The sequence below is a fragment of the Ciona robusta genome, chromosome 2, assembly GCF_009617815.1.
Source record: "Ciona robusta chromosome 2, ASM961781v2".
In the NCBI taxonomy this organism is placed as follows: Eukaryota; Metazoa; Chordata; class Ascidiacea; order Phlebobranchia; family Cionidae; genus Ciona; species Ciona robusta.
Window position 1 is genome coordinate 8,003,185 of NC_143236.1, and position 11,996 is coordinate 8,015,180.

An 11,996-nucleotide genomic window follows, 5' to 3' on the forward strand; every position below is an offset into this window, starting at 1 on the left:
AAAACTGTCTTCAATTATTTTTTCGTAAAGTGCCCCTAACCCTTATTCTAAAACTAATTGAAATCAAATGGAGAAACTTCACTAACTGGTTTTGGTAATGATTTTATTGTGACCACAATGACATCATCACTTGTATGAATTAGCTTTATGCTTGGGAAGAAATTGAAACGAGTCCGGTACTTTTCCCAACAACATTTCACTGTAATAAAACACATAAATGAAAAACCTTATAAAAACAAACATGCAAAAATTTAGTATTTAATACTTGGTCATATTTAAACATTGAAACTTACCTTGTATTAGAGTTCTAATATTTAGCAAAAATAATTCATTAAAACCTTTAGTCAAAGGCCAACAAAGCCTCCACAGCTTTCTGATATTGTGATAATAAAATTTAAAACAAACCACTCATTTTTTAACTTTTCTCTGTCAAAGCATAACAATGTACTGTCATATATTTAGTTTATATTAAGACCTAAAAACCCTTGTTTTAGTCACCCTAATGTACAGAAGTATTACACCAACCCACCTTATTTTAACCCAGTCATTAGAGTTGGCGCTCCCCATTAAAGTTTCAAGGTCGTTCCTCCCAACATAGTAAGGTGGTCGCTCGTTTATTCTCTGTGGCAATCTCTCCAATAAACCAACAGGAATATATCTGGTGTAAAATAAGTTACATAGCATATGAAACAATACCAAATGGTATATTCACTCACAAATTGCTGCAACCTGCAACCCGATGCTTTTAAGTTGTCTAAATTGTCAGCCATACCTTACAAAAAGTAAAAAATCCCTTAAAATTAATCACTTACAAAGATACATGTCTGGTATCTCGTAAGCGGACATGAGGTGTAAGAAATAGAACACCGTGTTATGACGACATTCTTTTAAACCCCACACAAGACGTTTAGAAAACATTGCAAGTATAATATGTCTGACAGCAATAGTTGGTTTTCACTGATTTCTTAAACCAACCGATTCCTGGGATTTCAGGATTGGGGTAATAGGCCAACTGTGGCCTAAATCCTAGGACCCTTTGCATGCTATGCTGGGGGACCTCACCCATATAGAATAGTATGCTAAGTGAATTATAAAAAATCACATGGAATAAAAAAGTGAATCACATGAAATAAAAACTCACCGATGCAAGAAGGAAAGCCACTCGAGTAAAAACCTCCGTGTGTTTTCCACCCCCCTTGTGTCTGACCCCCAGTGGACAAAACCTTCATTAACGAACTGTCGCAAAATATCGAGTCGTTCACCACTAGAAATATCCCAATCTCTTCTTTCTTTTATCTCCGTGAATACCCAAGGTTTGATTAACGCTCCTCTAAAAAAGTATCAATTCTTTTTTAAAAAATTAAAAAACATATATAATATATTATATTTAAAAAATAAAAAATTCTCACAAAAAACTGTAAAATTTGAAATTTTACTTTATATTGTTGGGCTAAGAATTGCAAACTATTATGCTAGTAGTGTTCAATAACTTTTTCTGACTGAGTCATTACAAATAAACAATATAGAACAAATTTATATTTTATAATATTTTATAAGTGTGTCTACTTTCCAGTACTTTTAGTTTAGATAAAGATCAGCATAAATTGTTTCAAACACAATCAGGATATTTTGATGATATGTGCTAAAGCTGTCCCATCTTACCCCCACAGTACTATTATATTAACTTAAAATTTAAAAAAAATCAGAACTAAACGTAACCATGTCACTTTGCAATCAAAACACATAAACCAAAACAGTATATTACATAAAATATAAAATTCAAGCAAACAAATTTTATTATTACTATTCTGTTTTAACTGATATTAACTTGTTCATGGTGGTTCTTAAAAAGTGAAGAAAAATACTTTTATCAAAGTCACAGAAATGAAATATTACCTTGCAATCATGACACCAGACACCGTAGTGTTTTCCATGACTGATATATAATCGTGGTAAGACAGAATATCTCCGTTACCAAACACTGGCATTGGGTCAGCAAGTGCCGCACATTCACTGATATAACCCCAGTCTGCAGCCTTCGTGTATCTTGCTTCACGTGATCGACCGTGAACCTGTCACGAAAAATCACATGAAAAAATTTAATGAAAATGTTTCATGAAATTCACATGATATAATTCATGGAAAATTATCATGATGCAAAATATATAAAAAAATTCATAAATTTATGAAAAAGTACTAAAAAAATTCACAAGACGAAATTCGTGAAAAAATATCATGATTCGAAAAAATTTAAATAAATTGTTTGATTTTAAATATGGTACATAAATTCTAAAAAATATACAGACCACTTCTTTAATGACTCTATGTGCAAACTATTAAATACACACAGTATCTCATTTTTGGTTGATTGAAAATAAGTAAAAACAACACACTTTCAAACCCTATTTGAAGCACTTACAGTTGTCATAGCAACTCCATAATCCCTCAGCTTTGGCAATATGTTGTGAGCGCAATTCTTTTTCGTTTCAACACCAGCTCTCACTTTACAAGTAAGAGGAACATCAATGCTTCGGTTCATGCAGTTCACGATGTCGAATAACTTGTTTGTGCGCCTCATGAGGGCTGAACCTGCTCCCTGGGTTAATTATAGAATTGTTGGTATTTTCTATTCTATGTGAGTGGAAAAAAATTTACTACACATTTCGAAAAAAAATTTTAAGGTGTTTGTCAAACTAACTGTATGTGTGCCTCATGGGGGACGAACTTGAACCCTGGGTCAAGGTAATTATTGATATGTTCTATTCTATATGTGTGAAAAATGTATATATTCAATGTACACATCCGAAAACAAAACTGTTGAGGTGTACGTCAAAATAACTGTAAGTTATAGCTGTTATGCTCTCTTTGGCACATGCACAAAAAACGATAAAAAAAAACTCAATTTGTCATGCTAAAAGACGTTTAAATAGTATTAAAAGCAGGGTGTTTTGTAACAATAAATCTATTGAAACCAACCTTTTTATAAATGAGATCAATGGGACATCCCATGTTAATGTCAATGAAATCAACTTCACAAGTTTTGGAAATAAGTTCGGCACACCTTGACATTGTATCGGGGAAGGCACCACAAAGCTGAGAATAAATATTTAATGAAATATATACTAGAGTGACTATCTGCAGACAGTACACAAGTAAATTTGCCAGTAAATTGTATTTAAAATAGTATATAGTAGGATTCGGGAAGATGGGACACCTTTAGCACATAATATCCAAATATCCCAAATGTCTTTTATCCAATAACGTTCTATGAGAGAAGTTAGACAACCTCTATGGTTGAGGCATTCACGCAAACCTTCTTGCCACAGCGTCGGTAAGTCTCTTTCCGTGGTCACCAAAGCATAAAACTACCTGAACTCCGAAAATATCTTCACACGGATGTCTCTTCATGAGTGCCCACTCTCCACCCTTAGCTTGCAATACATTGGTAGCTACAGCCATCTCACCACAGGTAATGTCCGCTCCTAATCGCTTGCATACAACTCGAAATGGTAGGTTTCCACACTGAAAGTGAATGTAAATATATATGTATATTACTAAAAAAATACCTTTGTTAAGGCCTAACCCAAACTATTAAGACTTAATTTTGCCCAAAACTAATTTACAAATAAAAGTTTTGTTAAAGGGAAAATGAAAATGTAACCATCATAAGTCCAGTTTATGGATAAATACAAAATCTCACTGTTGTCAGTGGCGCCAAGTACAGCTTGTCACGAAAATCAATTGTTTTCTTTTCAATGGTTTTGAGTGGAATTAGATCAGTATCGAGAACACATCCATGTTTGTTTAGAACATCTTCACTTGTAGTTATATCACCTGTTGTGACAACAGTAGTCACATTTTCTTCATTACCAACATTTTCAGGGATTTTTTGGGCGTTTTGATCAAGTTTTCGTGCTTTTGCTTTGCTACTTTCTTTTACAGCAGTGTCCGATTTTGAGAAATCAAATTTTCTTTTGCGCAATTGAAGTTGTAAATCGCGAGGGAGGACATTTTTGATCTTAACACTGTTTGTTTTCAGTTTTTCTTCATCAACTTTGTTAACGTAACCTAAAATTGAAAATTTTCTGTTACTTCTACCAGGCATACTGCAAATAATTTTTAGTGGTAGAACTGGTATAGACAACACAGTGTATTTCCTTCGTTTTAACACATTTCCTGATAAGGTCTTGACGGTTGTTTCATAAAGCGGAAATACAGTATGTTTTTTTATATCATATAAGCCTCTAAAAGTTGATTAAAAATTAAAAATACTAAAAACGAGATTTTAAAACATTATAGGAAAAATTGATAGAACAGAGAGTGTAATTTATCAATGGTTTATCCTTGGCAAAAACATGTGTGATAAAGTGTGTGGTGTGGTGTTATTATGTCATTCATTACTAATGTCGCCTTTCCTGTAACGTTCACATGACAAATGCCAGGAAATAAAATAACCACCACCGTGGTGGTGGTTATTTTTGGTGGCACCACGCTGTAAACAACTTAACAACCCATAAAGTTATAATATATATAAGCGGGTAACAATAACATAACGTAAAATATAGTAGGATGGGGGAAGATGGGACACCCTTAGCACATAATATTCAAATAGCCTGATCATGTTCTAAATAATTAACAACGGTATATGGGAGTCGTGAGGATATAGTTTTATAATTCTTTGAATATTCTTCGTTTACTACTAAAAGGGACGAGAAAATAGAGTCAAAATGTGTCCCATCTTCCCCCACCCCACTATAATTTTAATTTATCTCCTTTAAAACGATAGCGAAGATCATGTTATTTAAAGAATGAAGAGAAGAGAATTAATTACAAAACGACAGTTGTTAAAACGACTATGGAAAAAAGTGTGGGGAAGGGTGTGAACTAAAAAGCATGGCATTTTTTCTAAAAAAATAAAGTATGTTGCATGTAATTACAATATTATTTTGTTTCTGACTCCAAATAAAACGAATAAATGAAAATCTAAGTTTACGGCGTTTGCAAAATCTTAGTGGGTGAAGTAATATGCCACCCCCACTTTAGTATTTTACAACCAAATATAAACAAACCAAATTCAATTTACCTTCGTTAGTTTTCTCAACATGATCTCTAGCAAAGCGGCAAGTAAACGAATAATTGCATTTTCCGATAGTTTGGAAAGCAAAACATTTTTCTCCAAGATCGTCGGGTTTAAGTTCCATGTATTTCCCTATGTCATGCAGATACTGACACTTTTCGCCGAAATGACAATAACCTTTTTCAGAAATCTGTGAAATTATTAACAAATATATATATATATTACATTCTAATTGAATCTTATTTATTACCAAAAGAAAATAAGGTAGAATAGCCGAGAAAGGCATTAAATGGTTTAGCAAATTCTAAACTAAACAGTAAACACACAAATTCTTACATTATTTCAAATTTAAATTTCGTAAATAATTTGTAGAATTCCTTTTTTTGAAAACTTAAAAAAAAATTTCACTACAGGTAGAATAGTTGTGGAAAACATTTATTTGTTAAAAAAGTTTTAACCACATTATTTTATCATTTAAATATTCTGTGAATAAATTAAGGATTTTTCAGATAATTTAAATATAAAAACGTCTTACTTTACTAGGGCACAGCTTTAGTGAAAGTTGTTCTTGTTTCGGACGAGGTCGGTTTTTATTTTGGCCACGAGCTTTCTTCCTTTCGCGATCTCCATTTAATGATTTGATCTGTTTTAAAATAGAAATATTATAAATAGGTTGTTTCATAAACCTGGATTGACATTCTCGTCTACTGACTTTTTTTATGTTTAGTCGGCCGACTAAGTTTTGGTGCATAACTTATGACAGAAGTTAGCCACTGGTCGGTCAAAATTTAACCACTAAGTTTTAGTCGGGCAACTAAAAAAAAATTCAATTTGGGCGGCGACCAGTTTAGTTCAGTAGACGAGAATACCATCTCTGGCTAATCCAGAGTTGTGGTGAGGGTATCTGCCTCTAGCCAACAGCATACGGTTTCGCTACTTTACTATTATGGACTCGTGTGTCCTTGGACAAAACACTTAACGGTAATTACTCCAACCCAGAGGTCACTTATGGCTTGTAAAATTGCCATATATACATTCCAGAAATAATCACCCGCACAGTTACATAAGTGGTGAATTATAACGTTGCCCCTCCCATGCAAGGATAAACAAGTTAACATTCATAACAATTACTTCAGAATCAGCCGAAGTTTCTTCTTTGGTTTCTTCTGCCAACGGTTTTACAGTCTGTTCCACAAGTGTTGGTTTCGAGGTCACGAACCTGAATTTAAAAGTAGAGTTACTTCTTGTAAACCAGTGACAGGCATTCAAACCATGGTTCATACTATAAGTAAATGCCTATTCTTGTCGTAAGTGCTCAAATACTGTTTATATGAATGAATATTGTAAGATTCACTATTTTAACCTTGCAAAGCACCTTTAGGAATTACAACGCTAGTGCTTTGTAATGTAGCTTGTGTCCACATTTTACAACTTTTTGTTTGGTTAAATTTTATTACGGCTGTTTTGGGCAACTCATTAGTAGCTACTGAGTTAAATCAACTGTTGATCGTTTTGTGAAACAACTCTCACATCCTCAGTATTGACAACATAGAGCTACAAATAACTGGTTAAGTATTGTGCAACAGTGAAGGCCAATCAATCTATAATTATTAAGTCTTGCGAACGACACCCTTCACATCCACCGTGGTGGCAATACTGGCAATAATGAGCTTTAAACCCAAATACTTTGGTTTAATACTGGTTACTGGGCCATGACAATTAACAAATCAACATACAGGATATATTGACTTACTCTTTTTTAATTTGAGCAGTTCCATCGCTGGCAGATGATATAAAACTGACATATCTTCCTTCAGTCATGTTTTATTACACAACGACCTAATCAAATCTAAATGTATAACCAACAGTTCATTACAGTGTATAAGAGTGCAGAAGACAATAACTTACAAGGTAAACTTTTTTTATATAGATAGTAACATACAATGTAATTTCAAAATATAGGTTTAAATATAATGTCTGCAGAATTTCCTAAAACAGACGCACTCGAGTTTTTTCTATAAATTTTTTAGGTAAACTGATATTTTCGTAAGAAACATAAATGAACAAACACATATATTATATGTATTATAATAAATATATATAACAAAGTGCATCGAACATTCAATATGAATATTGTAAATATATGTAAATATATTCTTCTGTTCAATGTGAACATTTAAAACTTTTTACAAAATGAGCGAAAGGTAAAGTTTTAAGAACATTTCATTTATAATGACAACAATCATTTAACCTCTAAAATGATCAAAAACTAAAAAGATCATTTGTTTCAAAACTTTAACACCATTTCACTGAATAGTGACTACTTTTAATATTTTTTGGTCGATTTAAACAAAATGATAAGAAATTAAAAGATCATCTGTTTCAGCTTCTCCATAATTTCCGTTCCACTTTGCCAAACGATGACTTCCGCATCCACCTGATCCATGCTAGGAGTCCTCCTGGACTTCCGGATCATTTTATCCAACATAAACCCTGCTCTTGGGAAGACAAAGTCATCGGAAGAGAGATTAATTGAAGCGCAAAAGTCGTTCGAACCATCCCCGACGTAACATATAGAGCTGAAAACCTCGCCCTCGTTTTTTAGTCTTTTTATGAACTCACGAATCAAAACTCCTTTGCACATATTCACGGGACACTCTTCATGATCATGTGAGTGGCACGGAATCACGCAGACTCTTCCATTATCTTCCAGTAAAGCTTTATTCGTAAAGATCTCTGAAACGACATTTTCCAACCCATATTCTTCCAGGAGAGTTTCAATATAAAAGCTGTTTGCATCGGACATAATTACAACTTTAAACTTTTGTGGATTTTCACCAAGAAACTTAAGCAGCTCCACCATGCCACTTACAAGCTGCATTTTCCTTAACTCTGCTGCCATTTCTTGGACTGTAACCCCATTTTCGAAAAGATGGTTTAAAAACGAGTTCACCAGCTTTGTCCAGTGTCTTGTTTGCTCTGTGCTCCATAGTTTTGCAGCCTCAGCCTCATCCGTAACCATATCCATGACCACCGTATCCGTGTTACCTTCCGAGATGGTGTTGTCAAAATCGAAAATCACTAAGTGTTTGTGAGACATTTTTTCTTAAATATTTTCAACTTATTTTGAAAAAATTTCTTGAATTTCACGGTATGAATAATTAAAAACGAGTACGTCTATAATTTGCTTTATATCAAAACATAAATACTATTTCCTATTCAAGTAGGTTACACCGTTGTTTGGTAGGTTACACCGTTGATGTATACCACGTCATTTCCATTTAGCTGACACAGCTTCTCTTTATAAATACGGTGATAACATCGCAGATAGAACACGCGCTGCACGGCGCACGCGGCTGTCAATCACTTATCAGCTGTGTTTGCAGTGATGTCCATACGATTTTTACTTGGTATTCTTTTGGTGATGACAACTTAAAAGACACTAAAAACGCAGATGTTTATTTTTAACAAACAGAATATACGAAAATATAGATAGAGCTACTTAACTGCTTATAAAACTCGTTGCTTGAAAACAAATGTATATGTCATTAATTTTCGAACGAAAGCAACTGCTATAAGATCCGATTAAAATACAATTTTAAAAGATTTCACAGTAACAACGTTAAAACAACAGTAAAACAACGGTCATGTAACTTTAAATATAATATGATTTTTTGATACTATATAAATCACTTTATATTATAATATAGGTTGCGAAAATGATCTAAAAATGCTTTTCTTTGGTGCGGGTGGTCGTTGGTTTGACACGACCCTAATATAGTCGTTCATACAATCGAATATTTCATCTGTGCCCTCTGCAGCTGAAACCTCGTCGAACAAAACGGAGTGTAGTCCCGCGGAATCTCTGCCCGTAGATGTATGGATACACCTTCGACACTGCAAAAAAATAACGATTTGTAAATAATCTTTTAGCGGCTTAGATGGCAGACGAAACGTCGGAAGTATAAAATACGCTTTTTATACCAAACAAACTTCTAAAATGATATTTACGTTGTGGCCTGGTAAAAAAAGTTTTGTAGTTTCAGTTTTTTCCAATTATATACAAACATATACCTCTAAATCAATTTTGTTCCCGAGCAAAAGAATGGATTTTTTGTGCCCGTTGCTGGACGCTGCGGATTCTGCGCTTACATCTAGTTTCAAGTTCTTTACAGAACTGATAAAGTCATTTGCGAATTCAAAGGATGTCGCATCGCCCACGTCATAAACAACTACTATTCCGTTCGCGCTATCCAAATTATCTTTATCAAAAGTTACTTGTGCACTGCCGGTAACCTGAGTAAAAAAAAACTGACGTGATGTTCTGCCATTTCTTGAGTTTCAAGGCAGCATAAAACACTTTGCGTGAATTTAAGAACATATAGAGAACATACACAATCGCAGATACATACAAATTTGACCTATATAGTAGGGTGGAGAAAATGGGACACCTTTTCAATCCATTTTCTATTTCAATTTAGTAGTTACCAAACATTCAACGATTTTTGTTATAAAACTGTATCCTCACGACTCCCATAGACCGTAGGAAACAAAGAACATTTAAAGAATTATAAAATGCTATCCTAAACAGGATCAGGATATTTGGATTTTATGTGCTCAAGGTGCCACATCTTTCCCTATCCTACTATATAACAACAGCAAATTACTAGTGGACAACTGGTGTCACGAAACACAACCGGGAGGAAGTTTTTGTTCGAAATCGCGAAGTTGTAATCGTATGTCATGTCCTTGCCAGAAATGTATTCACCAATATATCGCTTTGTAAGAAATCGCACAAGAATAGCTGAAAAGATCCCTTGCAATTCATTAATATAGTTCATATATACAGTAGGGTGAAGGAAGATGGGACACCTTTTAACTCCATTGTCTCGTCCCGTTTAGTAGTAAACAAAGAACATTCAAGATATCATAAAACTATATACTCACGACTCCCATAGACCGTTGTTAAATATTAAAAACACGATCAGGATATTTAGATATTATGTGCTAAAGGTGTCCCATCTTCCCCCACCCTACTATAGTAAGGTGGGAGAAGATGGGCTGCTTTAGCACATTCTCGACCCAATTGGTAGTAAACAAAGAACATTCAAAGAATTATAACACCGTATCCTCACGACTCCCATATATGTAGACCGTTGTTAATTGTTTAAAACAAGATCAGGATTCAGGATATTCAAGTATTATATGTGCTAAAGTTGTCTTTTATAAAATTTATATAGTAGAGTGGGGGAAGATGGGACACCTTTAGCACATAATATCTAAATATCCTGATCGTGTTTTAAACAATTACTAACGGGCTATGGGAGTCGTGGACATATAGTTTCATAATTTCTTAAATGTTCTTTGTTTACTACTAAACGGGGCGAGAAAATAGAGGTAAAAGGTATCCAATCTTCCCCCACCCTTAGTGTGGGGTAAGATAAATACCGTTAGCATTTCAAATTGTTTCCCGTCTGAAGATGTTCCATCTTCCCTACCCTTTACATACGAATTAAATATTAAAAGTTCTTACCTGTCTTACCAACATTGTGCGCTCCAGCAAATAATATGTTGATTGGCTTTGGTTTACTCGAATTACTCAGCAGTTCTCTGGCGTGCGTTAAACTAAATTAAATAAAGTCAAGTCATTATACAGAATCACCCACAAAGCAACATACGTGGTAACTCGTATAAGGTGCTGACGAGAGGTGTATCAACACCCGTGTTATAACGACTGTCGTTTTCCAGCAGCGCGAGGATAAAAGTAAGTTACACAGATTCGTTCCCATTTTTAACATGGTCACTGCACTCTTAATGTCTGCAACCTTAAAACCTACTCAGCTTATTCAAGTGAAACAAACTTACAAATTTTTCCTAATAGGTTCGGAACGTCTTAAATTGGTCACCGTTCTTTCGCCCTTTTCATTTTTCTGATTTATTTCAGCAGATGAGCCATGTCGCAGAAGATTCAGCGAAAACATGTTTTTTTGTTCAAAATAAATAGCAAGACGAAGTGCAGGGAATTATATAGTCGAAGGCCGTTGTTTTTTTATAAAGGGCAGCATAATTGGATGTTTGCGTTTTAAATAAGCATGCGTGCAGTGCTGTGCAACTGTCTTAGCTCTGTAAAGTCGATATTTAAATAAAGAAATTTTGATCTTACTTCAAGTCGGGCATCTGTGTATTGTCAATTAGATTCAGAATAAGATTCACCGGGAGTCAAAATTGGAAGGCAGAATCGCCACGAGGACCAACTAGAAGGCTGTGACAAGATTACTGTACAATTATAAGTCGATAGATAACAAGCTAAGGCAGGTGCATTATCAACTCACCCCTAGGAGCAAAGGCTTGACCTGCCATCGTGTATTGATGTGGGCGTGTGTGTCGTTGGGAAAGACAATCACGACAATTGCTTCAATCCAGTCGTCACTAATGAGTTGTCTAAATTGTCAGCCATACAAAACAATCACTCTTAGAGTTACATACGTGGTAACTCGTAAGCGGGCACGAGGTGTATAAAACAGAACACCTATGTTGTAATGACTGCTGTTTCCCCACCATACGAGGATAAACAAACTACCTTTATGCATTTAAACGTATGCGGTGCAGAATAGCGAGGTATTTGGTAGGTAAGAGACGTCCATTTTATAACTCTCGGTGGATACCGAGTTGTTATACTATCGGTAACATATTATCTCATACTTCCTAATCGTGTTTTAACAGGATACGATATTATATTCCTGTAAATATTCCTTCTTCATTACCCTATATGGGACATAAAAAGAATGAAAACATGGACCATTTTACCACAACCTACTATATAGTAGGGTGGGAAAAGATGGGACAGCTTTAGCACATAATATCCAAATACCTGATCGTGTTTTAAACAATTAAAAACGATGTATTAAAGTCATAAGAA

General features: G+C 34.5%; 3 protein-coding genes across 5 annotated transcripts; all 3 read right to left on the reverse strand.

The window, feature by feature from the left end:
• Positions 1 to 86: 86 nt before the first annotated feature.
• LOC149740834 (tRNA-dihydrouridine(47) synthase [NAD(P)(+)]-like) lies at positions 87 to 6,965 on the reverse strand. Its single transcript, XM_089872532.1, has 12 exons — positions 6,831 to 6,965; positions 6,209 to 6,296; positions 5,613 to 5,720; positions 5,084 to 5,267; positions 3,701 to 4,068; positions 3,370 to 3,522; positions 2,977 to 3,093; positions 2,420 to 2,596; positions 1,897 to 2,072; positions 1,142 to 1,330; positions 530 to 658; positions 87 to 199 (listed from the first exon to the last, which is right to left on the reverse strand). The coding sequence occupies exons 1-12, from the start codon at positions 6,896 to 6,898 to the stop codon at positions 127 to 129; spliced, it is 1,830 nt and encodes a 609-aa protein (XP_089728658.1). The 5' UTR covers positions 6,899 to 6,965; the 3' UTR covers positions 87 to 126.
• On the reverse strand, positions 6,926 to 8,391 carry LOC149740835 (pyridoxal phosphate phosphatase PHOSPHO2-like). The gene has a single exon (XM_089872542.1). The coding sequence runs from the start codon at positions 8,175 to 8,177 to the stop codon at positions 7,443 to 7,445; it is 735 nt and encodes a 244-aa protein (XP_089728668.1). The 5' UTR covers positions 8,178 to 8,391; the 3' UTR covers positions 6,926 to 7,442.
• A 221-nt stretch (positions 8,392 to 8,612) lies between these two features.
• On the reverse strand, positions 8,613 to 11,985 carry LOC149740836 (ras-related and estrogen-regulated growth inhibitor-like protein A). 3 transcript variants are annotated; one of them, XM_089872541.1, is made up of 6 exons: positions 11,410 to 11,985; positions 11,241 to 11,339; positions 10,611 to 10,702; positions 9,745 to 9,881; positions 9,152 to 9,373; positions 8,613 to 8,974 (listed from the first exon to the last, which is right to left on the reverse strand). In XM_089872541.1, the coding sequence occupies exons 2-6, from the start codon at positions 11,252 to 11,254 to the stop codon at positions 8,777 to 8,779; spliced, it is 663 nt and encodes a 220-aa protein (XP_089728667.1). In that variant the 5' UTR covers positions 11,255 to 11,339; positions 11,410 to 11,985; the 3' UTR covers positions 8,613 to 8,776. The 3 variants fall into 3 exon arrangements, with proteins under 3 accessions (XP_089728667.1, XP_089728666.1, XP_089728665.1); XM_089872540.1 differs by having other exon boundaries at positions 11,241 to 11,353; XM_089872539.1 differs by lacking the exons at positions 11,241 to 11,339; positions 11,410 to 11,985 and adding an exon at positions 10,943 to 11,230.
• Between the last annotated feature and the right edge of the window lie 11 nt (positions 11,986 to 11,996).